This window comes from Staurois parvus, unplaced genomic scaffold (genome assembly GCF_062004578.1).
Source record: "Staurois parvus isolate SC_StPar_1 unplaced genomic scaffold, SC_StPar_1.0 ptg000657l, whole genome shotgun sequence".
Taxonomy (NCBI): Eukaryota; Metazoa; Chordata; class Amphibia; order Anura; family Ranidae; genus Staurois; species Staurois parvus.
Genome location: NW_028318453.1, coordinates 2,219,504 through 2,246,445, shown reverse-complemented (window position 1 = coordinate 2,246,445; position 26,942 = coordinate 2,219,504). Strand labels below are relative to the sequence as shown.

At 42.4% G+C, this 26,942-nt stretch overlaps 1 protein-coding gene and 2 long non-coding RNA genes across 3 annotated transcripts in view; 2 read left to right on the top strand and 1 right to left on the bottom strand.

The window, feature by feature from the left end:
• Nucleotides 1-3,241: 3,241 nt before the first annotated feature.
• IYD (iodotyrosine deiodinase) overlaps nucleotides 3,242-26,942 on the top strand; it is a 44,226-nt gene continuing 20,525 nt past the window's right edge. Inside the window, exons 1-3 of the mRNA XM_089694241.1 lie at nucleotides 3,242-3,435; nucleotides 19,332-19,520; nucleotides 19,857-20,016. Of these exons, the coding sequence (XP_089550367.1) occupies nucleotides 3,249-3,435; nucleotides 19,332-19,520; nucleotides 19,857-20,016 (536 nt within the window). The 5' untranslated portion in view covers nucleotides 3,242-3,248. The remainder of the gene's footprint in view (nucleotides 3,436-19,331; nucleotides 19,521-19,856; nucleotides 20,017-26,942) is intronic.
• On the bottom strand, nucleotides 8,575-9,075 carry LOC149448772 (uncharacterized). The gene is made up of 2 exons (XR_016315497.1): nucleotides 8,962-9,075; nucleotides 8,575-8,848 (listed from the first exon to the last, which is right to left on the bottom strand). It is a non-coding gene; the product is annotated as an uncharacterized LOC149448772 (long non-coding RNA).
• Nucleotides 10,124-10,624, top strand: LOC149448771 (uncharacterized). The gene is made up of 2 exons (XR_016315496.1): nucleotides 10,124-10,237; nucleotides 10,351-10,624. It is a non-coding gene; the product is annotated as an uncharacterized LOC149448771 (long non-coding RNA).

The following is a 26,942-nucleotide window of genomic DNA, read 5'->3' as shown; positions in this document are numbered from 1 at the left end:
ATCTTCATTCAGCTGTGTCTGGTGGATACGGCATTCATGGGTAGGGAGCGCAGCACCCCCCTGTAACAGTACAGCCAGAGCGACATACCCATACGTCGTTTTGCCTGTAGCTGCCGCCCGTCCGCAGTACATTGCAGGCGGGCAGTTGGCAAGTGGTTAAATATGTTATTTTTAATACCCCCCAACCACAAGTGTAAACAAGTCCTTGGTATATTCTGTTTGAAACAAATCCATGTTCAGAATAAGATCCTTATACACTGCTCCAAAAAATTAAAGGAACACTTTTTAATCAGAGTATAACATCAAGTCAATGAAACTCCTGGGGTATTAATCTGGTCAGTTAAGTAGCAGAGGGGGTTGTTAGTCAGTTTCAGCTGCTTTGGTGTTAATGAAATTAACAACAGGTGCACTAGATGGGCAACAATGAGATGAACCGCAAAACAGGAATGGTTTTACAGGTGGAGGCTACTGACATTTATTTCCCTACTCATCTTTTCATGTTTTTCACTAGTTTTGCATTTGGCTAGAGTCAGTGTCACTACTGGTAGTATGAGGCAATACCTGGACCCTACAGAGGTTACACAGGCAGTCCAACTCCTCCAGGATGGCACATCAATACGTGCCATTGCCAGAAGGTTTGCTGTGTATCCAAGCACAGTCTCAAGAGCATGGAGGAGATTCCAGGAGACAGGCAGTTACTCTAGGAGAGCTGAGCAGGGCTGTAGAAGGTCCTTAACCTATCATTAGGACCAGTATCTGCTCCTTTGTGCAAGTAGGAACAGGATGAGCACTGCCAGAGCCCTACAAAATGACCTCCAGCAGGCCACTGGTGTGAATGTCTCTGACCAAACAATCAGAAACAGACTTCATGAGGGTGGCCTGAGGGCTTGATGTCCTCTAGTGGGCCCTGTGCTCACTGTCGGGCACCATAGAGCTCTATTGACATTTGCCATTGAACACCAGAATTAGGTCCTCCACTGGCGCCCTGTGCTTTACGCAGATGAGAGTAGGTTCATCCTGAGCACATGTGACCTGCCTGTAACATCATTCAGCATGACCGTTTTGGTGGTGGGTCAGTGATGACCTGGGGAGGCATATCCATGGAGGGACGCACAGACCTCTACAGGCTAGACAATAGTACCCTGACTGCCATTAGGTATCGGGATGAAATCCTTGAACCCAATGTCAGAGCCTACGTTGGTGCAGTGGGTCCTGGGTTCCTCTTGGTGCATGACAAGGCCCAGCCTCATGTGGCAAGAGTATTCTGGCAGTTCCTGGAGAATAAAGGAATTGATACCACTGAATGGCCCCCACGCTCGCCTTACCTAAATCCAATAGAACACCTCTGGGATATCACATTTCGGTCCATCCAACGCTGCCAGGTTGCACCTCAGACTGTCCAGTAGCTCAGTGATGCCCTGGTCCAGATCTTGGAGGAAATACCCCAGGACACCATCCGTCGTTTCATTGGAAGCATGCCCCGACATTGTCAGGCATGTATACAACCACGTGGGGGCCATACAAACTACTAAGTACCATTTTGAGTTGCTGCAATGAAATTTCAGCAAAATGGACTAGCCTGCTGCATCATTTTTTCACTTTGATTTTCGGAGTGTCTTTGAGTTCAGTCTCTCTAGGTTGATAATTTTCATTTCCATCAAACGATGGGGCATTTTTACATCCCTAACACATTACCCAGTCCATATCAGTAAAGATATCCAGCATGATATTTTTCCACATTGAGATCTGATGTGTTTTCAAAGTGTTCCTTTAATTTTTTTGAGCACCGTAGTTTTTTTATTCCTAGTGTTTGATAGTTTAAGGTTAAAACCTCGGATACTTTTATATTGCTGCCTGTGTCCTCATCAGCTAGACCTGTGTTTCTCAACCTTTTATCAGTCAAGGCACCCTTTAAAACTATGGACAGTCTTGAGGCAGCCCATTCTAAAATGTGAAAAACTATTCTAATAGTTTTATACAACACAGCAACATCCACACATGTACTGTAGGACACCCAACATTAGAGGTGATTTATTCTTCCAAAGCAAATACACTTTTACACACTGGTACTGAGTAGTATTCCAGCATTTCTCTTCTCCCTCAGTTTTTCTCCATCACTGAGGCACCCCTGAATAAACCTCAAGGCACCCCAGGGTGCCTGGGCATCCTGGTTGAGAAAGGCTGAGCTAGACTCAATCTCTGTATTTGTTCTGGAGATTATTATTGTCGGTAGAAGAAACCTCAAGGCACCCCAGGGTGCCTGGGAATCCTGGTTGAGAAAGGATGAGCTAGACTCACCTTCTGTATTTGTTCTGGAGATTATTGTTACCAGTAGAAGAAACCTCAAGCACCCTAGGGAGCCTGGGCATCCTGGTTGAGAAAGGATGAGCTAGACTCACCCTCTGTATTTGTTCTGGAGATTATTGTTACCAGTAGAAGAAACCTCAAGGCACCCTAGGGAGCCTGGGCATCCTGGTTGAGAAAGGATGAGCTAGACTCACCTTCTGTATTTGTCCTGGAGATTATTGTTACCAGTAGAAGAAACCTCAAGCACCCTAGGGAGCCTGGGCATCCTGGTTGAGAAAGGATGAGCTAGACTCACCCTCTGTATTTGTTCTGGAGATTATTGTTACCAGTAGAAGAAACCTCAAGGCACCCTAGGGAGCCTGGGCATCCTGGTTGAGAAAGACTGAGCTAGACTCACCGTCTGTATTTGTCCTGGAGATTATTGTTACCATTAGAAGAAACCTCAAGCACCCTAGGGAGCCTGGGCATCCTGGTTGAGAAAGGCTGCGCTAGACTCACCCTCTGTATTTGTCCTGGAGATTATTGTTACCAGTAGAGAAAGAGATTAAGAAGTTATAGTTTATAGTTGTCACTGGAATAGGAGTAAAGGGGAAACCTTATTGTGGAAAACACTTTGATGGGGACACAGACAGCAATAAATAGCTGACAGAAGTTTTAACCCTTCTTGCTAAATCCAAATCTAAAAAAAAGAAACTGTTTTGGCAGGATTTACACTTTTTTCTGTTTGACTTCATTTCCTTTTCACAAGCTCAATACAAGACAAATCACTTAAGTTTTAATCAGTGTTCCATGAACAGTTCAAACAGAACAGACTACACTTGACTCAGGATGTTGTGAAACCTAAGCTGCCCTTTACAGTGTAGAAACCTCCCCTTTGCTCTTTGCCTTTTCAGCAAAACAGATCAGAATTGAGATTTATTTGTGAAGAAGAAATTAAAGCCATGGCTGTATTTTCTTTTCTATCCCCAGTTTTTATTGCCATCATCTGTCTTTTAATTGTGATCATTCTACAAAATAAGCGAGGCAATGAAAAAGTCAAAAAAAGGAAAGAAAAGACTGACAAAGAATCACGTCCATGGGTGGATGAAGACCTTCAAGACAGCACTGAAGTTCCAGCGGATGAGGATGGTAAGGAACACACCGAATATGAGGGGAACTTACTAATATTGGAGCAGCCAAAATCTGGAGCAGTTGTGCATGGCAATCAATCAGCTTCTAGCTTTTATTTCTAAAGCATAACTGAACAAGCTGAAGCTAGAAGTGGATCGGTTACTATGCACATCTGCTCCAGATTCTGTCTGCTCCAGTCTTAGTAAATCCCCCATATGTGTTTGTTGTAACCTTGTTGATGGCAAATGTTTAACTAATTTGGCTCACACTCCTCTATACCCTATATGGAGCAAAGCAAAGCTTACATTTCTGCTATGGGTCTATTGATTCAGCATTAACTAGAAAAAAAAGTAATATATATTGTGTTTTCAGGTTAACAAAACTTTTTTTGTGAGTATTATCCTGCAGAATATATTTTATGTTCTATGCCAGGGGTGGGCAAACTTTTTGACTTGAGGGCCGCAATGGGTTCATATATTGGACCCGGGGGCCGGACCAAGAGTAGATGAATGATGTGTATGTGTCATCCATAGTAAGTATAGTAATATTCCCCCATAGTAAGCATAGTAATTCATCCCCCATATAGTAATTCATCCCCCATAGTAATTCATCCCCCATATAGTAATTCATCCCCCATATAGTAATTCATCCCCCATAGTAATTCATCCCCCATAGTAATTCATCACCCATAGTAATTAATCCCCCATATAGTAATTCATCCCCCATAGTAATTCATCCCCCATAGTAATTAATCCCCCATATAGTAATTCATCCCCCATAGTAATTCATCCCCCATAGTAATTCATCCCCCATATAGTAATTCATCCCCCATAGTAATTCATCCCCCATAGTAATTCATCCCCCATATAATTAATCCCCCATATAGTAATTCATCCCCCATAGTAATTCATCCCCCATAGTAATTAATCCCCCATATAGTAATTCATCCCCCATAGTAATTCATCCCCCATATAGTAATTCATCCCCCATATAGTAATTCATCCCCCATAGTAATTCATCCCCCATATAGTAATTCATCCCCCATATAGTAATTCATCCCCCCTATAGTAATTCATTCCCCATATTAATTCATCCCCCATATTAAGTCCCCAAGTCCCCCCTGTGTCAATTTACTTACCTTTGCTCCGCGCGTTCCTCTTGCCGTGTTCCTGCGCCGTTCCGGTCTTCAGGGCGGACTGTGAGAGGAGCCTAGCTCCCCTCACGTTCGTCACGCTGCCCCTACACACATCCTGACAGCCATCCTGACAGTATCACGCTCCGCGGGCCAGATTAAAAGGTCTGCCAGGCCGTATACGGCCCACGGGCCGTAGTTTGCCCATTGCTGTTCTATGCAATAAAGAGACAAGCAAAAATCTAAAAAAATGAAAAAAAAATTTTTTTCACTAGCTTGGCCAGTGTTTGCTTTAAAAAAAACTAATGGTACTGTAGATAAAAAGTACATATTTTATTCTATAATTTTATAATGATATTAAAATTACATTTCTGGTACAAAGCACTAAAAAAAGCAAAATGAATGAAAAAGTTTAAATATGAATGACAAAAAATATAAACAGAAATAAAAACAAGTCAGCAGAAAAACAAAAATAAGCTTCTAAAACTACCTTTGCACTGGGACTATACTGCCATCTAGAATTTTTGCATGATCACTTTTGCCATTGCCCACACACATACACACCCACCAGACACACAGTTTAGGGTTGCTTGTCACCACTTTCAGTTAGGTGACTGGTCTACTAGGCAACCACACACAAACATCCCTATCTGGCAAATATGATAGCCCCCACTCTGACACTAATCTGCATTCAGTCAGCAGCTACACAATGCAATTTTATACTGATTAGCAGCAAATTTAAGATCAAGCATACAGGCACTGGCAATATAATGTAACAATCTATATTTTGAAAATGTAATATCTCTGGGTGAGGTATGTATGGAAATACAGTCACGACCAGAAAATATTGGCACCCCTGCATTTCAGTCAGATAATGTACCACTTGGTCCAGAATATTGTTGCAATTACAAATGTTTAGGCATTCTCATGTTTATTTCTTGTGTTTGTATTGGTATGACACAAAAAAGTGGAGAAACAAAAAGCCAAATCTGATACATCCCATGCAAAACCCCAAAATGGACTGGACAAAATTATTGGCACCCACAGTTTAATTTTTGGCAGCACACCCCATGGAAAAAAAATAACTGAAATCAATCGCTTCCTGTAACCATCAATGAGTTTCTTACACCTCCCTACTGGAATTTTGGACTACTCTTCTTTCGCCAACTGCTCCAGGTCTCTCAGATTGGTAGGGTTCCTTTTCCCAACTGCTGTTTTGAGATCTCTCCACAGGTGCTCTATTGGATTGAGATCTGGACTCATTGCTGGCCAGTTCAAAATTCTCCAGGACTTTGACTTAAACCATTTCTGGGTGCTTTCTGATGTGTGCTTTGGGGTCATCGTCCTGCTGTAAGATTCATGACCTCTGACGGAGACCCAACTCTCTGACATTGGGCCCTACATTGCACCCCAGAATTCTTTGGTAGTCTTCAGATTTCATAATGCCATGCACATGGTCAAGGCATCCATTGCCTGAAGCAGCAAAGCAACCCCAAGACATCGGTGAACCTCCACCATGTTTGACTGTAGGGACTGTATTCTTTTCTTTAAAGGCCTCATCTATTTTTCTGAAAACAGTAGAATGATGGGCTTTACCAAAAAGCTGTAATTTTGTTTCATCTATCCACAACACATTCTCCCAAAAGGATTTTAGCTTCCTCAGGTACGTTTTGGCAAACTCCAATCTGGATTTTTTTATGTTTCTGTGTCAGTTGTGGGGTCCTCCTGGGTCTCCTACCATAGCATCCCTTTTCATTCTGATTGTGACATATATGCGAGCTGACACAGTTGTACCCTGTGCCTAAAGGTCAGCTTGAATTTGTTTGGAAGTTGATTGAGGTTCTTTATCCACCATTTGAACAATGCTTCATTGCAATCTTTGATCTAGTTTTTCTCTTTCGTCCATGTACAGAGAGATTAGCTACAGTGACATGGGCTGTAAACTTCTTGACAGTGTTGCGCACAGTAGACACAGGAGCATTAAGATCTGTTAATTGATACAGGTGAGTTTAATTACAAACTACAGGAGCATCACAAACTTGGAATGCAAATATTTCTTACGCTTTTGAGAAGGTGCCAATAATTTTGTCCAGTCCATTTTTGGGGTTTTGAGTGGAATGTGTCAGATTTGGCTTTTTGTTTCTCCACTTTTTTGTGTCAAACCAATACAATCAAAAGAAATAAGCATGAGAATGCCTAAACATTTGCAATTGCAACAATTTTCTGGGCAAAGTGGTGCATTATCTGAAAGAAATGCAGGGGTGCCATTGTTTCTGGCTTTAATGTACATACATAGGTAAAAGTTACAAAAAGTTACCATTAACACGATCCAGTTAACCATTTTTTCAGTACCTAAGTAGTTCTGTGAAGGTATGACATACCATTGTCCATCTGCATGCACCTCATAATAGGTACTATCAAAATGAATACTTGTCAACTCTCTATGACCGATATCTTTTTTTCTAATCTAATAAAATTAGTGGTACAGGAAAAGAGTTTGGTGCCTCCAGTATGGGATGACCATGCCCCCGTGTTAGTTTTGTAGTGTTATTTTTCAATAAAGATTAAAAACAGTGTTTGAAAGCCTAATTGTACACGGTTGGCCACATCTGGGTCTCATAAATAATATTGGCTAAATGGCTATGCTGGGGAAAAAGGAGCAGCATGTATGGCATACACGCAAGGTACTTTGATGATGTTTTTAAGAGTAGACCCTTCTGGCTCACATCTAGTCAAAGCTGATTCAAACACTAAGTATATAAAATGAAATTTTTAATGAAATTTTTAACCTTTTTTTTGCTTTCTTTTTAGCATTTCAGTGCTGCTTATCTCCAGCCTCTTTCAATCTATGTCTTGTCTATGTGCATTTTTTCCAGTGGTGGCTGTATATCATTGCTCAGGGTTAGATTCCTGAGACAGTGACAGAAAATGTCTGTATGAGGTTTGTCATGGCCACTTATAGCCTCCACTGGAAGTGTATGTGATAGAGCAGACAGAACAAGGAGCTAAATGGTAGAATTGCCACATATTATTTCAATGAGAGCTGTGAATGTAAAAACATATAAAATGCTTTTAAATGACCATGTTAAGAATTATTTGTATAGCATGCCAACATTATAACTAAATGGCATTCAGTTAGGCTTTACATATACTTTGCCTTGTATGAAAATCATGATATTGGTCCAAAGAATATCCTAATTGAAATAGTATTACAGGAGTCCTAAGCAGGCCATAGACACAACATTTTAGCCCTGGCTCACACCTATGCGTGTTGCGATTGATGCGTTTTGCATTTTTGAACATGCGCTTTTGACATATTATTGATGCATTTTGCTTTTTTTGCCAAAAGGAATGTATTGAATGGAACTTTGATGTGACTTTAATGAGACTTTACACTCTCTGGCGCTCAAAGCCGCATCAAAGTCACATCAAAGTAGTGCATGAACCTTTTCAAAGTCACTGCAACTTTGAAAATGTTCCTGAATTACTTTAATGCCACTTTGATGTGACCTTACACTCTCTGGCACTCAAAGTTGCATCAAAGTATTGCAGGAACATTTTCAAAGTTGCAGTGACTTTTAAAATGTTCCTGCACTACGTTGATGTGACTTTAGTGCCAGAGAGTGTAAAGTTGCACTCAATACAATTTCTTATCAGCCAAAAAAACAAAACGCATAAAAAATGCAACACTTGCATTTTTTCCATTGAAGTCTATTGCACCAAAAACACAATCTGCTGTGAGAAAAAGTTCCTGACATTTTCCAAAAATGCAGTGGCTGAAAACGCATAGAAGTGAATGTGTCCGATAGGAAACCATGTTGAATGGACTGTAGTGTGCTCCTGCAAAGCGCACTAAAAAATGCATAGGTGTGAACCAGGCCTTAGTCGCCATGTGCAAGTGTTTTAGCAATTAATCAGGTAGATTTAAAAAACCTACTAAGCAAAATGGTAGTGTGACAAGAACACCCCTACCTGGAAAAAGAAGGTTACTAGGTGATCCACGCGGAGTAATATAATTTCAAAAATATTCCAAACAATACTTTATTTGATCACATAGATCATAAGGAGGTTAAACATGAGCACGGTGTACATATGAAAAAATAAATAAAATCATGTTAAAAAGCACTAGGCGTCTTCAGTTTCGGGTCATCTTAGCAAATAGAGTACCATAAGGCAGAGTTATATAGTGGTGATGTAGTTATCCTGGGTTTCCATGGGTTTTCATCTAGTATTCAAATGAACCATGTATTCAGCAGATGTGTTCCCAATATATGTCAGGTATCTCCTGGTATGAAACAGCTGGAACACAGAAATACATAGTATATATATAGAAGTATGAAAACCAAAAAACCAAAACACATCCAAAGTTCACCAGACCTCCCTCTACAGTAGTCAATGGATACTACTATTACCTTCTCAATAGTGAAATTAACAGGCCAACTTCTCAAATGTAGGGACTTCCTGGATAGCCACCCCAAGTGAAACAGGGTCCACAGTACCAAATGATTCTGAGGATATATATAGAAAAATAATGATACATATAAAAATCGTGGGCATCAGGTCACCCTGAAAACAAGACACGCATAAAGTGGGTATATTACCATAAATGAAGATCAAGAAGACTTCTGTCGACTTGAAATAAGATCAGGTCCTTGATGCTTTTCCAAGATACATGTAGGGGTGGGAAGCCAGGTAGTCACAATACATGGATTCCAAACACATAAACTGTGTATATGGCGTATAGCAGGCTATGCAGGCCTGAGTTTTTAGACCCAATGTAGGGTTTCCAAAAATTACTCAAAATGAGAAGATTATTGCTCCATATACTATGTACTGGGTGCGGCGCCCACGAGGCGGGAAGGAACGGCGGTGTCACAGCTCTCTGCTAGGAAGGCCCTTGACCCTCTGAAAACTACCATAAGGCTACTATTGCAGCGGTCCGCAAACGGCAATCTTTTAGGGAAATTTATCTTCCACCGGTGGCAAGTTATTTTAGCTTACGGCTGTTGAGATCTATAGAGCATTTATGGTATTAAAAGGGCATGCTATATGGGCCTAAATTACCCTGTGTACTCGGGGAATTTTTTGTAAATCCTCTTTTGAGGACGATCTACATATATATATATATACGCTATCCTATTCAGGGTTTGTGCTGTGACATAGCCATATCCTCATGAAACCGCAATAACCCTCTCATTTTGAGTAATTTTTGGAAACCCTTTAATGGGTATAAATACTCAGGCCTGTACAGCCTGTTACATGCTATATACATAGTATATGGAGCAATAATCTTCTCATTTTGAGTAATTTTTGGAAACCCTACATTGGGTCTAAAAACTCAGGCCTGCATAGCCTGCTATACGCCATATACACAGTTTATGTGTTTGGAATCCATGTATTGTGACTACCTGGCTTCCCACCCCTACATGTATCTTGGAAAAGCATCAAGGACCTGATCTTATTTCAAGTCGACAGAAGTCTTCTTGATCTTCATTTATGGTAGTATACCCACTTTATGCGTGTCTTGTTTTCAGGGTGACCTGATGCCCACGATTTTTATATGTATCATTATTTTTCTATATATATCCTCAGAATCATTTGGTACTGTGGACCCTGTTTCACTTGGGGTGGCTATCCAGGAAGTCCCTACATTTGAGAAGTTGGCCTGTTAATTTCACTATTGAGAAGGTAATAGTAGTATCCATTGACTACTGTAGAGGGAGGTCTGGTGAACTTTGGATGTGTTTTGGTTTTTTGGTTTTCATACTTCTATATATATACTATGTATTTCTGTGTTCCAGCTGTTTCATACCAGGAGATACCTGACATATATTGGGAACACATCTGCTGAATACATGGTTCATTTGAATACTAGATGAAAACCCATGGAAACCCAGGATAACTACATCACCACTATATAACTCTGCCTTATGGTACTCTATTTGCTAAGATGACCCGAAACTGAAGACGCCTAGTGCTTTTTAACATGATTTTATTTATTTTTTCATATGTACACCGTGCTCATGTTTAACCTCCTTATGATCTATGTGATCAAATAAAGTATTGTTTGGAATATTTTTGAAATTATATTACTCCGCGTGGATCACCTAGTAACCTTCTTTTTCCAGGTAGGGGTGTTCTTGTCACACTACCATTTTGCTTAGTATGTACCTTTTGGGTTTATGGATCCACACTTATACAAGTGAGTCGGAGATAAGTCAATGACACCAGCTATACGTGTCATTCTGGGTGGCCTGTTTGTGTTTTATTGTTGTGAGATTTAAAAAAACCCCTACTAACCATACATATTTCCATTCTCCCCAAAATACACATTGCTAGCGCTGTTCCTTCCATCTAGTAAGCATGGCAGGAGCCCATACAGAGCTTGAATTTTTCAACTAAATGCAAGCGGATAAAGCTTCACTTCTAATGATAAATAAGGATGTGACTGTAAAAATATCTCTCCACATAGGCACTGATTGGTACAAAATGTGTGTTGGGTTTGCATGTTAGCTGAGTTGGCAAAACTGCAGCAAGTCCCAGAGGATGGTGGTGCAATCTTGGTATGGCTAATTGACTACCATTTTTGGCAGGCCATCTACTCATCCATAGTGTCCCTTTAAATCAAAGTAGCTCAATAATCAAGAAATATCAGAACAATGAAAAGAAAAACAAAAAAATACAAAGTATCTACTAAGGTGAATTTCCTAGAATGAAAGGTCATGATATGGGGCTGATACACAAAATACATGTAGGTTTTCTTTTCTGTAATTAAGTACAACATAAAGCCCAGTGGAACAGATACTTTGTCTTACAGTATCTGTTTGTTCCTACATTATGTTGTTAAGATTGGATTCTATCTCCCCTGAAACTGTTCTGTATTTTGTCTGTTCTGTATAAATTGGATCCAATGAACCTTAGTAATGAAGATGCCTCTAAGCACAATTGTTTTGGGAATGTGAAAACATAATAGTGGCATTTAAAGAAAACTCTTCCAGGCAATGCAATGTGAATATTTCTGCAGTTTACAAAACATATCCAATGTCAATAATACATCTAATAGAGTAAGAAGTGTGTAATTATGTATTCAATATAACAAATAGCATACTTTCGAGAAAATGCACGCAGCTCTTCAAAAAATATGCGGACTAGAAATTACCTTGTTCCAGCTTCTTCTAGTTTCATAATTTTCTGCAAAATATAAATTGAGTATGTTATCTAAGGCCTTTTGTACTATATAATATGATGTAGGTCCCTGATCATAAAAGATGGATATAAGCCAGATAATAGAAATGAAATATTCACATCTCTATATTGTAATTTCACAATACACATCAACTACTTTTCTTCTTTGATAGTGGCATGGTAGAACCAATCGGAGGTATATATTCTGCTTTGATAATGGAATGGTAAACCCCTTCTGAATTATTGCACTATAGCATGTACAGATTATTACTTGGGACCCTCCATTCCTTTGAATGAAGAGGAATAGAGAATAGAATAGCAGGCTAATGAGGCCTAAATCAATATTAAGAAAAGTGTGGGATTGCAAAATAACAACTATACAAGGTCACCTAGGTCGATGCAGTATCGATCCCATGCTGCATCTGCTCCCCCACCGCCTCTAAGACTGAGAACTGAGTGATCAAAGACCACTGATTGCTCAGGTCTTCTGTGAGCAGAGAACAGTGACTATCAGTTCTGCAGCTCTCACTGGAACTCCTGGGCTGAGAGGGGGTGGGAGCAGCTGACTCAGGCTCTAAGCAACATGCCATTAGCCCAACATATCTTATTAACATGGCTTGCCTCCCCTTGGAAACAGGTAATGATGGCAATACACAGAGGAAAGGCTTTGGTAACAATACATGGAAAATAAGATACACTAGCAGTCATTGCAGCCCAATCAGCTTCCCTTTCATAGGTGTGTGTATACGGGGTGTGCCTGGGTACACCCTAATCGCCCTGTGGGGCACAGACCCCACCGTGTCCATTCCCTCATCCCCCTGCTGTTGGCTTCCCTCCTCTCCTGAGGGCTCAATTATGGGGGGATCAATTATGGATTGAGAGCAGGGGAATTGGATGGTATATATGTCATTTACTGGTCCCTTCCTTTTCTGAATGAACACAGTGAGTGATACTGACCGCTCCTGTGTCCATTCATTACTGAAGCATAAGTAAACTGTGCATTTTTTGATTGCCTAACTTTAGCATGCACTGTGAAACAGGGATACATGTGACTCAAAAATGCACCAAAAACACAACCACTGGTGCATTTTGTATGCTTTTTCAATGCATTTTAATGGGGAGGTAAATTTTTGATGTACTTTTAAACAAACACCAAACATGCAACAAAAATGCAGCAAGCAGGACTTTTAAAAACACAACTGAAATGCAACTGACCAGTGTGAAGAGTTCCATAGGATTTAAAGAGATGCATTTTTCCTGCATTTTGCTTTACTATTTTTAACTGAAAAACTCTGCTCATGTGTGAATACAGCTTTAAAGTGATTCTAAAGGAAATAATAAAAAAGAATAACAAATATTACCTGCTATGTGCAATAGTTTTGCACAAAGCAGCCCCAATCCTCTTCTTTTTGGGTCCCTCACAAGAGGTCCTGGCTCCTCCCCCCTGCTGAGTGCCCCCAATAGCAAGCCTCTTGCTTTGGGTGCACTGGAGCAGGCTCGCTCCTGAGCTGCCTCTGTGCGTCTATTCACACATGGAGCAAGACTCGGCCCCACCCCCACTCTCTCCACACTGACTTACTGGTTATGATGGACAGCAGCAAGAGCCAATGGTTCCCACTGCTGTGTGAGCCAATGAGGAGAGAACGACCTGGGAGAGCTGCTGCTCTTATGCACAGCACTGTATCGAGATGGGGCTCAGGTAAGTATAAGGTGGGAATTCATAGAATGCATTAAAATAAAAAAAACTTGAGCCTTTAGAACCACTTTAATGTGAAATTATGCCTCTAGAGGTTGTTTCAGTCCATTCCTAACAGTTTAGAAACCCCTGTTGGCTGTTTTCATTAGAGAAAAACACACTATCTGTGTTGAGAACTCTAAAAATTTGTATCTTCACAATGCTTTTAGATACAGGGATGAAGTGCTTCTTTTAAATAGCTTTTGCTGCTTGTTTAGAATATATAATTACTGTGCATTAGCTAGGTAAAGGTTGTCCTTTAACTCCTAGCTCCTTTGCTTTCAAAGTATTTTTTTTATGGTTGAAATGCACCCTTTAGGCCTGAAGCATATTTAAAACCTTCAAAACAGTATATATACTGTATTACAAAAGCAGATACTTTGTACAGTAAATGGTGGCAGTTATTTTGTGTTTTATGTCAGAAGATAATTGTGCTACTCTTTATAAAATCTATATGTTTAGTAAAAAAATACACTCACTTTGATTTTAGTACACACAAATACAATATAATACCCAGTTTTTAGGTTGCGGCAAATAAATGGATACCAAATATGTAAAGACTCAAAACTGTGTAGCACTACTCCCATAGGAGTTGCTGAAGATTTGGGTCTCCCTATAGTCTTGCACAGTCAGGCAACACGCATTTTCTTCAGACTTGCATTGCAGCTTGCCTACAGAAGACAGTAAACAGTCCTGTAGCTTGTTTTTGTTTACGTTATATTAAGGGTTTTTGAACTGATGGGGTAAGGGGGGTGTGGGATGCCCAAATGCTTTTTTACAGCAAAAGTTATTTCTTGGAGAGCTCTCCAGCCTCTCTTGGTGTACCACCCCAGACCCCACATGAATCCTCTTCTCATCCAGCTATCTGGAGGAAATCCCTGGGCAAGGGGATCCAGTGCCTGCCACTTTAAGTTGAAACAGACCCGGGTAAAAAACTATCTAGGTTTTCCACCAGAATGCCCCTTTCCCCTTAACTGGCCCAGGGGGTGTAGCATTACTCACTGCTCCTCGCCTGCAGACTTGTTGGGTTGGTGGCTGCCTTCAGGCCTTCTTTTGGGATGGCCATAAAGGTGGTTCTCTCTCTGGGGACTGGTGAGGTCAAGCGATCCACTGGGCTCCTCCGAGGCTCCTACATCCCAGCCTCTCACTCCATATTCCACCGGACCTCTCCTGCTGCTGAGCAGGCTCATCCATTCTTAAGGGTTGTCCTGGTCCCATGCCAAGCCTCCTGCCTGGGATTGTCCAAGATCCCTCAAGAGTGTAGACCAGCTCCTCCTCACCCCTGCCCACTGAGTTATAGAGACTTGTCCAAGTTTCTAGATCTGGGAGAGGTATCAGAGAGCTGGTCTGCAGAGCCTCTCAGCCCTGACCCGAATTTGACCCTCTGACTATCACCCAGGCTGCTACTCAGCCTTCTAACTAAAAAAATAATTAGCTAGCTCCCCCTAGCTAACTAGGAGGGTGCCACAACTGAAAGCAGAAATATACTATGATACCCAAAATTGTCCATGGGCAATGCTTTAAAAACCTTTACAGAGCACCAGTTTAGAGTTAAAAGTGAACGATGTGCCCTCTCACCTCTGTTAAAGTACAGACTTTGCTCAGTTAACTTCTTCCCCAGCCACAATGGCCAGGGTTTGACACCTCTGAATCCAAAAGTGCTTAGAGCTGAGCCCTTCCGGATTTATAATGCCCAGGAGAAAACAACAAACAAATATTTGCTTATCTCCTCTCCATCGCTCTCAATCCTGACATCCGCTTTGGAGGTCTTGGGCACCCAGAGGGTCAGATGAGTATGTAAAAATTATCACATCTACAAAAATGTCAGCAAAAATATGTAAATAAACTCTGGGCTATGGCTGATTCCACTGATCTATGTACTGTACTGCCAATTTGTCTATGTAAGAAAAAATAAATAAAGCAGAACTCCAACTATCTGGACTAAATGTGTCCACCACTACACCCAAAGCAGTACCCACCCCCACCACCCCCTCACAATATTTTTTTTCTAAAAAAAAAATACAGATACACAACTTTTTCTGAAGCACACTAGCCAGTCCTTTCACTTTTTTTAGTGGTGGCGGGAGGAGGGCCTTCCTCATATGTTTCGTGAGCCTAAGCTAGTTTGTCAACATCAGGCTGAACATGAAAGTGTGACAGTGAGGTGCCCTTTCATGGTGTTAAAAGGGCTTTAGGTCACCCAGAGTTCTCAATTAGGCAGGTTGAGGGGCTCCAGGATGTTTATTTTATTTGGAGGCAACTGGGATTGCAATTTCCTCAGTGGTTGATAAAACCCAACCTGGGACCAAGAGCCCGAAGATTTCTTAGAGATTTGGGAGGGAGAAATCTTCAAGCCTGGAACCATATTTTGCAGGTGACTGACACACTGATGGCACAGGTGTTCACATCTGTTATATTCTGGGGCCTGACGGTAGATTGGGGCTTCACCCTCCAAAGCAGTCTGAGTGGTTGCAAGGGAGTAGCCAGAAGTGTACATGTCTGCATGGTGCAGTCTGTGATAGATCCGACTGAAGGCCAAATCCTGAGGGCTGGAGCAGCAGGAGCTGCCAGGAGAGCTGACAGAGGTACAGTGTTTGTACATAAACACATGGATGCTGTGCTGGATGATTAGGAAGACCGGAGGACAAGGACTGAGCAGTAGCACTGCTAAAGAGAGCCAGGAGGCTGAATATTACATTATTTTGTGTTGACAGTGGAAATCCCTGCACAGTAGCGTCACTATGGGGGGTACGCACTACACCACCAGATGGGTGATACCAGAGCTGTTTTTCTGCCAGAAATTGCTGGTCACTGCTTAGTTTCTGTCACTCGTAAATATAGAAGCACTGCTTCTGTACTTACAAGTGACAATGCTCCTCTCCCGGCGATAAACTGTAGCTGCAGGTTCATTTAGCTTCTTCTTTCAGCCACCACTTATGTTTAGCTTCCCTTTGCCCACTATTGCTCCATTTGCTTGGCAAAAGTGAAGAATCTCTGTGTCTGCTCTCTTCGTTTTCCAAGAAGAGGGCAAAGTCAGGTATGTCACTTGACTCCATCAGGGGAACGAAGGGTTGGCAGCACAGAATAAGTAAAAGCAGTGAAGTGGTCAGCCAGTCAACTAGTTACTTTGCCCTGCAAATCACAGATTTACTGTCAGTCAAATTGATATCTTCCAACTGTTTTGATTTGTGGATGGTTTTTGATAGTAAATGCCTCAAAATACCTTTTTTCTTTTCTGTACATTGAGGGACCCTAAGATGTAGAAGATTGTGAATGTTGGATATTAACACCACCTCTCCTGGCAGTGGTTCAGAGCCTTCCTGCCTTGCACATCTCTATATGAGAGCAGAAGTGGAGGGGCGGGGAATCTATACAGCCGCTGTTAGTCTCATGATCATGGCGGAAGCTCCGCCTGAAGCCCACCATCAGCCTCCAGTGTTCTTTTTCCTTCTGTATGTCATAGCTGTTCTTTTGCAGCAGTACCTCTCTCTGGTGCTTTCCAGGTTGTTGAGAGACGATTTGCAGAGGGGGGGAAGCTCTCTAATAGAACGGGGGAAGGGGGGTTGAGCTATATACTAGAATCTGGGGGGGTGAATTTTTTCTGGGGGGAACTTGGGGGTATACAGCACACCCCTCAACCCTGCAATCTGTACACAGCACACCCCTTAACCCTACACTCTGTACACAGTGCACTCCTCAACCCTGCACTCTGTACACAGTGCACCCCTCAACCCTGCACACTGTATACAGTGCACCCCTCAACTCTGCACTCTGTACACCGTGCATCCCTCAACCCTGCACGCTGTTCACAGTGCACCTCTCAACCCTGCACTCTGTACACAGGGCACACCGCAACCCTGCACGCTGTACACAGTGCACCTCTCAACCCTGCATGCTGTACACAGGGCACCCCTCAGCCCTGCACTCTGTACACAGGGCACCCCGCAACCCTGCACTCTGTACGTAATGCAACCCTCAACCCTGCACGCTGTACACAGTTAACCCTCAAATTTGCTTTACATAATTTAACATTTCACCATTTTGAACCAAACACTGGACCTGGCTTTTTGGAGTTACATTTTAGATGTTTAAAAAGGTGATGCAGCTCATTATGGTCAGTTATATATTAGCTTAAAAAGAAAATGTTGAGGAGGGATACCTTACATGAACTGAATGTGGTCACGGGTGAAAGTTTTAAAATGAAGGATTTTTATCAACTGTGGTACTACTTATGTGGTGTATCTCTTTTGCTGCTCACTATGTCTTCTGCAGTATGTGGGATGCACAGTACGCTGTCTTAGAACTAGGATTGGAGAGCACTATTGCGACTCTGTGAATTTACAAGCAAAGCAGATATCAAGTGACTCATGACATTTTAGAGATGTACATGGGGGGGACATTACCCCGTTTCCTTTTTGTGGTATTCAGAGGGTACTTACACTAGTAAGAGGGGAAGATAGATACCACAAGTTATTACAAAGGGAGGTGTGGTGGATACATAGGCTGCAGACCAGGATACCCAGTGGGTTAAACCTCCAGTGGGACTTAGATCCGAATTTAAGATAAAGAAATTCTATTTTTTTTCCTTGTAGTTATTATTATCATAATTCCACACCATTCCTCCTTTGTTTGTTATACTCTCCCAGCTGTCATTTCATTACTTTTATAAGGTCCTTCAGTCAGGTACCAGATGGTGTCTTTAGAGGCTCCAGCCCAGAATTTGGCAAGCCTGTAGGCAAAGAGTGATTATTCTAGAAGTCTGTTCAGGATGTTTGCAGGGGCGGACTGACCATTTGGAAACTCGGGCACTGCCCAAGGGCCCGGGGTCAGTAGGGGACCCCATGAGATGCCCCTGAAACCTTTTTAATAGGTTTTTTTGAGTTTGGGCAAGGACACAGGGGCCCCATGATCCCCTATTGCCCAGGGGCCCCATGAGTTGTCAGTCCGCCCCTGGATGTTTGTTAAAACTAGACAGATCCCACCAATAAAAAGCTCACCAGCGACTGGACAGCTAACAAACATGAGAGTCCAGCTCTCTGAATCTCTCAACAGAGTCTGGCAGATAAATAGTGTTGAGATAAGGTTTAGTCCCTCAAGAACATGCACTCTTGAATGTGCACTCAGCTTTTTTCTCTGCCAGTGATGTAAAAAAAAAAGATCTTAATCAAAATAAAACGATAAATCAAAAGCCCATGGAAGCACTGAACAAGGCTTAATGTAACTGACACTGTTTATTAAAAAAAATGAATATTCATTATAATACTTTCAATGCTTGGAGGGTTTTGGTGTCATGTCAAATGAATGCCAGATCAACAAGAGGAGTGCATGATAAATGAGCATCACATTAGCCAAATATTATATATATATATATATATATATATATATATATATATATAGTAAATATGTTAAAATTGAGCTAAAAGCAGACAGAGTTTAAGTTATGCCAAAGGCCCAGGAGATGAAGGTGGCCCATGTATGGGTGCACAAAACACCTGCGCATGTGCCTTTGACGTCCATTGCAGACAGGAAACACCCTATATGTGACTCCAGGACCTCAGAGGCTGGTCTAGGTTAATATTTTAGGCTGCCTGCTACATTTTATTCTACTGATTGGATAAAAGTGGGCAACTTTGCGTTTGTGCTTCTTAGTTCCATTCTCATGTTAGATAGCAAATGTTTATAAGCAGAAGAGTCCTTAAATTTTCTATTACAAATCAGGTTTTGAAACACCTATACAACACATGAATCCAACAAATAGGCATTGTTCTCTGTTCCTTGGGCCCCTCTATTTATAGGAAGCTTTCATTATACTGTAGTTATTCCCCTGTTCTGTGTAAAGTTCTTTTTTTTTTTTTCTTAAAGGGAAAGATGAAGACATGGATGAAGATGATATCTCACACATTCCCTTTAGCCCGCTGCGTCATGATGAGCAAGATATGGTGAAGAGGTCAAAAGAATTTTATGAGATGCTTAACCAAAGGAGATCTGTGAGGTTTATCAGCAATGAATCTGTTTCAAGGGAAGTCATTGACAACATCATCAGAGCAGCAGGTTGTTTCATTTTCCCAAGCAAAAATCTTAGGCTTCATTCACACTGCCACTACTGTGTTTAGGTTTTCTAAGAGCAGGTGAAATGATCTGAAAAGTATAAAAAAACTGTGCATCTAGAATCCAATTACAAAATATTAATGTTCCTAAATTATTGTAAAACGTGCCGCAAACCTGCTTTAAAGCAGCAACATCTAATTACAGGAAAACATGTTTTTTTTTCTTGGGTAGTAATGGCACTCAGCTGCTGGTAGATAATAATGAACTTTGACATTGTCATCCTGGCCTCTAAAAAATAACTGAAATGACTCATCCTCCTTTGTACTATATAATCCCCAGGGACGTCTCCAAGTGGGGCACACACTGAACCATGGACATTTGTGGTTGTCCAAGATCCAGAGGTAAAACACAAGATCCGTGAGATAATTGAAGAAGAGGAGGAGATAAACTACAGAAAAAGAATGGGAGACAAATGGGTTAATGATCTGAAAAAATTAAGGTAAACATTGTAAAAAATGGATAAAAACACTTTCATGTACTGCACATATACGCTAACATAAAACATTTAAATAAAACATATAAGAGCAGTTCAATGGAAACATTTGGTTTTAAGACATACATCATCAAGTAGTATCTTGAATTGATTGTCTTAATATACCCTGTTTCCCCTAAAATAAGACCTACCCCGAAAATAAGACCTAGTGCTATTTTTGGGAATTGCTAAAGTATAAGACCTCCGGAAAATAAGACCTAGTTGTGATCAGGGCTTTTTTTCAGCCGGAAAGCCATTCCGCACTGGCCTTGCGCACACCCATATCTACTGTCTCTTATAAACACAGAAGCGCGGCTGAAGTGACAGCACCATCCACTCCCACAGAACCTCCCTACCTTTGTACTCACTGTGGGACAGGGAAGGAACAGATATCTGCGGGCGCAGTGTGCAGTGTGTTTAGGGATGGGGCATCTCCTCCTGCAGTCTAATGCATGGAAGCCGATGCCCCAGGGGTGATCACCGGCCAGTGGGGAAGAGGCGGAGTGGTGAGTAAGTGCGCTTGGTGCACTGTGTGGGAAGATAGGACCCGAAATGGGAGTTACTATAGAGAGGGGCCGTCTGCTGACAGCTGTGTTTTGCAAAGCTAGCTAACCATATGAGGGCAGTGGAGGGGGAGGGGGGACGTGCAAAGGTGAGCTGCAGTCAGGTGTTGCAGAGGTAAATTGAGTTAGGTGAGTTGCAGACAGGGTACATAGGTGAGCTGCGGCTGGGGGGGGTGCAGAGGTGAGTTGAGTTGCAACCCACCTTTGCACCCCCCAGCCACAGCTCAGCTCTGCACCCCCTGGCCACAGCTCAGCTCTGCACCCCCTGGCCACAGCTCAGCTCTGCATTACCCATCTGCAACTCACCCCTTCACACTGTCTGTACCTTATATCTGCACCCTGTCTGAAACTCACCTGTCAAGTAACCCCTGCAACACCTGACTGCAGCTCACAACTGTCATCAACTGGCCCTCTCCATAGTAACCCTCATCCACAACTGCCTACAGCTCACCTCTACACCCCCTGTCCACACCTGGACATTTAAAAAATAAGACCTCCCCCGAAAACAAGACCTAGTGTGTTTTTTTGAGCCAAAAATATAACACAGTGTCTTATATTCAGGGAAACACGGGTATAACAAATACAGACATACACTATGTATACATGTAGATGAAGATCATTTTAGTTACTTTGGCGTTCTAACTTAAGAACTTAAAAACAAAGTAAAGGCTTTTGTTTAGTGATATTGACTTGAAAAAATGCTTTTTTTGCTTTTTATGCAATTTATAAACAAAATACATAACAAAACAACACACTTTTTACTACTATGATCACTGTTTTAAAAAAAAGTGTTAGATAAAAAGTAGATAAAAGCTCTCAATACATTGAATAGTTATTTACATGAAATGATGGTGATTATTTTTTTTTAACTTTGCACTTTTTTAGTGAGACAAAATGAACTAACAAAACAAATAAATAAATAAAAAATGTAAATAATAATAGTTAAATAGTAATAGTTAAAAATAGAAACGAAAAAATAAAATCACCAGGAAAATAACAGCTATGGGAGAAAAGGGGCGAGAAAAAATTAGGGCTGATTAAGGTAAAATAAGGGCTAATAAGTGGCTTATTAGTGTTTGTAAACATTGTCAGAAGTTTTTTTTTACAGCAGTAGTTCTGCTAGTTGCTGTATTTACACAGCAACTCTCAGCTGTCATTTTGACAGCGTGGAATTGCTGACAAGTGAGAGGATGGAGGGGGAGTGGTAGCAGGGCAGAAGGAGAAGGCGTACTACACATAACCTGTGGTTATGTTTTTTTTGTGCATGTGGGGCCACAATAGGTTAAATTGTAAACTGAACACCAGGTTTTGTTACCATCATATTATATGTTGGGTTATCCTTGCTATAATTATTAGAGATGAGCGAATCGAAGTATCCGAAGTGGAATTCGAGTCGAATATCGGAAAAATTTCGATTCGTGCCGAATCCGAAAAACAGCCTAATTCGGACGCGCGAATCGAAATTTTTCCGAAAATGGCGGCTGACATGTGCGGCGACGGAGCGGGGATGTCGGGGAAGGCGCGCAGACAAGGCGCGCTGCCCCATAATGCATTCCTCAACGACATGTGATCGCATCAGCCAATCAGCAGCCAGCCAGCCAGCACTGTGTAATGGTCGAGGAATATATAGCGGCCATTTTGGAAATCTTCATTTGCCTGCAGTCATTGAACAGAGGCAGACCGCTCTGTACTAGGGACAGGGACAGAGTTAGGGCCACAGAAACGAGAATTGGGGACAGAGAGAAGTTACTTAGGGACAGAGAACCATTACTCAGGGACACAGTCTTGTTAATGAGGGCCACAGAATCGTTATTTAGGGACAAAGAAACGCTAGTTAGGGCCACAGAATTCATACTCAGGGACAGACAGAATTTTCACTCAGTGCCAGAGAATTGTTACTTAGGGCCACAGAAACGTTATTAGGGCCACAGAATTTTTACTCAGGGACAGACAGAATTGTTACTGAGTGCCAGAGAATTGTTACTCAGGGACAGACAGAATTGTTACTGAGTGCCAGAGAATTCTTACTCAGGGCCACAGAATTCATTCTCAGGGACAGACAGAATTGTTACTCAGGGACAGACAGAATTGTTACTGAGTGCCAGAGAATTGTTACTCAGGGACAGACAGAATTGTTACTGAGTGCCAGAGAATTGTTACTCAGGGACAGACAGAATTGTTACTGAGTGCCAGAGAATTGTTACTCAGGGACAGACAGAATTGTTACTGAGTGCCAGAGAATTGTTACTCGCACAGACACAAAATTGTTATTGCACAGACACAGAATTGTTACTCGCACAGACAGAATTGTTACTCAGGGCCACAGAATTCATACTCAGGGACAGACAGAATTGTTACTGAGTGCCAGAGAATTGTTACTCAGGGACAGACAGAATTGTTACTGAGTGCCAGAGAATTGTTACTCAGGGACAGACAGAATTGTTACTGAGTGCCAGAGAATTGTTACTCAGGGACAGACAGAATTGTTACTGAGTGCCAGAGAATTCTTACTCAGGGCCACAGAATTCATTCTCAGGGACAGACAGAATTGTTACTCAGGGACAGACAGAATTGTTACTGAGTGCCAGAGAATTGTTACTCAGGGACAGACAGAATTGTTACTGAGTGCCAGAGAATTGTTACTCAGGGACAGACAGAATTGTTACTGAGTGCCAGAGAATTGTTACTCAGGGACAGACAGAATTGTTACTGAGTGCCAGAGAATTGTTACTCGCACAGACACAAAATTGTTATTGCACAGACACAGAATTGTTACTCGCACAGACAGAATTGTTACTCAGGGCCACAGAATTCATACTCAGGGACAGACAGAATTGTTACTGAGTGCCAGAGAATTGTTACTCAGGGACAGACAGAATTGTTACTGAGTGCCAGAGAATTGTTACTCAGGGACAGACAGAATTGTTACTGAGTGCCAGAGAATTGTTACTCAGGGACAGACAGAATTGTTACTGAGTGCCAGAGAATTGTTACTCGCACAGACACAAAATTGTTACTTGCACAGACACAGAATTGTTACTCGCACAGACACAGAATTGTTACTCAGGGCCACAGAATTCATACTCAGGGACAGACAGAATTGTTACTGAGTGCCAGAGAATTGTTACTCAGGGACAGACAGAATTGTTACTGAGTGCCAGAGAATTGTTACTCAGGGACAGACAGAATTGTTACTGAGTGCCAGAGAATTGTTACTCGCACAGACACAAAATTGTTACTTGCACAGACACAGAATTGTTACTCGCACAGACACAGAATTATTACTCAGGGCCACAGAATTCATACTCAGGGACAGACAGAATTGTTACTGAGTGCCAGAGAATTGTTACTCAGGGACAGACAGAATTGTTACTGAGTGCCAGAGAATTGTTACTCAGGGACAGACAGAATTGTTACTGAGTGCCAGAGAATTGTTACTCGCACAGACACAAAATTGTTACTTGCACAGACACAGAATTGTTACTCGCACAGACACAGAATTGTTACTGAGTGCCAGAGAATTGTTACTCAGGGACAGACAGAATTGTTACTGAGTGCCAGAGAATTGTTACTCAGGGACAGACAGAATTGTTACTGAGTGCCAGAGAATTGTTACTCAGGGACAGACAGAATTGTTACTGAGTGCCAGAGAATTGTTACTCGCACAGACACAAAATTGTTACTTGCACAGACACAGAATTGTTACTCGCACAGACACAGAATTGTTACTCAGGGCCACAGAATTCATACTCAGGGACAGACAGAATTGTTACTGAGTGCCAGAGAATTGTTACTCAGGGACAGACAGAATTGTTACTGAGTGCCAGAGAATTGTTACTCAGGGACAGACAGAATTGTTACTGAGTGCCAGAGAATTGTTACTCGCACAGACACAAAATTGTTACTTGCACAGACACAGAATTGTTACTCGCACAGACACAGAATTGTTACTCAGGGCCACAGAATTCATACTCAGGGACAGACAGAATTGTTACTGAGTGCCAGAGAATTGTTACTTAGGGACAGACAGAATTGTTACTGAGTGCCAGAGAATTGTTACTCAGGGACAGACAGAATTGTTACTGAGTGCCAGAGAATTGTTACTCGCACAGACACAAAATTGTTACTTGCACAGACACAGAATTGTTACTCGCACAGACACAGAATTGTTACTCAGGGCCACAGAATTCATACTCAGGGACAGACAGAATTGTTACTGAGTGCCAGAGAATTGTTACTCAGGGACAGACAGAATTGTTACTGAGTGCCAGAGAATTGTTACTCAGGGACAGACAGAATTGTTACTGAGTGCCAGAGAATTGTTACTCAGGGACAGACAGAATTGTTACTGAGTGCCAGAGAATTGTTACTCAGGGACAGACAGAATTGTTACTGAGTGCCAGAGAATTCTTACTCAGGGCCACAGAATTCATTCTCAGGGACAGACAGAATTGTTACTCAGGGACAGACAGAATTGTTACTGAGTGCCAGAGAATTGTTACTCAGGGACAGACAGAATTGTTACTGAGTGCCAGAGAATTGTTACTCAGGGACAGACAGAATTGTTACTGAGTGCCAGAGAATTGTTACTCAGGGACAGACAGAATTGTTACTGAGTGCCAGAGAATTGTTACTCGCACAGACACAAAATTGTTATTGCACAGACACAGAATTGTTACTCGCACAGACAGAATTGTTACTCAGGGCCACAGAATTCATACTCAGGGACAGACAGAATTGTTACTGAGTGCCAGAGAATTGTTACTCAGGGACAGACAGAATTGTTACTGAGTGCCAGAGAATTGTTACTCAGGGACAGACAGAATTGTTACTGAGTGCCAGAGAATTTTTACTCAGGGACAGACAGAATTGTTACTGAGTGCCAGAGAATTGTTACTCGCACAGACACAAAATTGTTACTTGCACAGACACAGAATTGTTACTCGCACAGACACAGAATTGTTACTCAGGGCCACAGAATTCATACTCAGGGACAGACAGAATTGTTACTGAGTGCCAGAGAATTGTTACTCAGGGACAGACAGAATTGTTACTGAGTGCCAGAGAATTGTTACTCAGGGACAGACAGAATTGTTACTGAGTGCCAGAGAATTGTTACTCGCACAGACACAAAATTGTTACTTGCACAGACACAGAATTGTTACTCGCACAGACACAGAATTGTTACTCGCACAGACACAGAATTGTTACTCAGGGCCACAGAATTCATACTCAGGGACAGACAGAATTGTTACTGAGTGCCAGAGAATTGTTACTCAGGGACACCTAATCGTTGAATTAAATAGTATGTCAGACAACATGCAGAGGAGTGGCAGAGGAGGCAATGTTTTAGGAGCGAGCAGACGTGGCAGCAGAGGAAGGGGTCGAGGCAGCAGTATTCGCAGCCAGAGGCCAGTGCTCCCGGTGTCATCCAGCGGTCGTGTCTCCACCGACAACCCTGCCGTCATTGATTGGTTGGCTCGGTCGTCTTCCTCTTCCCAGGTCACCTCTGACACCTACAGCCAACGGTCGGTGGGTACGTCAGACACAACCGTTAGTTGGCATGGCCCGGGAGCAAGCCCACTGAAATCACGTGTCCTCTACCTGCCCCTGTCCTTTGCTGTTCCCTCACCAAGCGAAGTATCGCATGCTGTGGGCTCAGCCCCACTGTACAGTGAGGAAGAGCTAACAGAGGGCGGTCAGGAACGGGGGGAGACATCGGCCTTTTCAGCAGCCAAGCGAACAAGTACTGGCGAGGAGAGTGGCTCGGTAGCCGGTCTAGAGACAGGTCTGTCTCCTGACCCAGACGCAGCCGAGGGGGCTAGTAGTGAGGCGGAGACCCTACTTGATGATGAGGAGGTTGATCGCACTTGGCAGCCTCGTCGTCATCAGGCAATTTCTTCCGCATCATCAGGAGAAGAGGGTGGCAGCTTGGCAGCGAGCAAAACAGTCGGTGGGTTGCCCAGGAGACAGCAGCAGGGTCGCATCAGTGTCAGTGGAGCCAAACGTCCACGGAGTAGAGCACCAGCTCCACTGCAGCCTACCACCACGGCCAGTAGTGGTGCCGGTGCGCACGGAGGAAGTAGCAGTCAGCCAGTGAAGAGTAGCGGGGGCAAAGTTTCCTACTCGGTGGTGTGGCAATTTTTCCTCAAGCCGCCCGAGGAAGTAAACGTAGCCGTATGTCGACTATGTGGCCAGAAATGCAAGCGTGGCCAGGGGGCCCATGTTGGGACTACAGCGTTGCGTCAGCATATGCAGCGTCACCATTCGGTGGCCTGGGAAAACCGTGATAAACATACGGCGGTTCTGCCTGCCCCAGCCCCCGCTCCA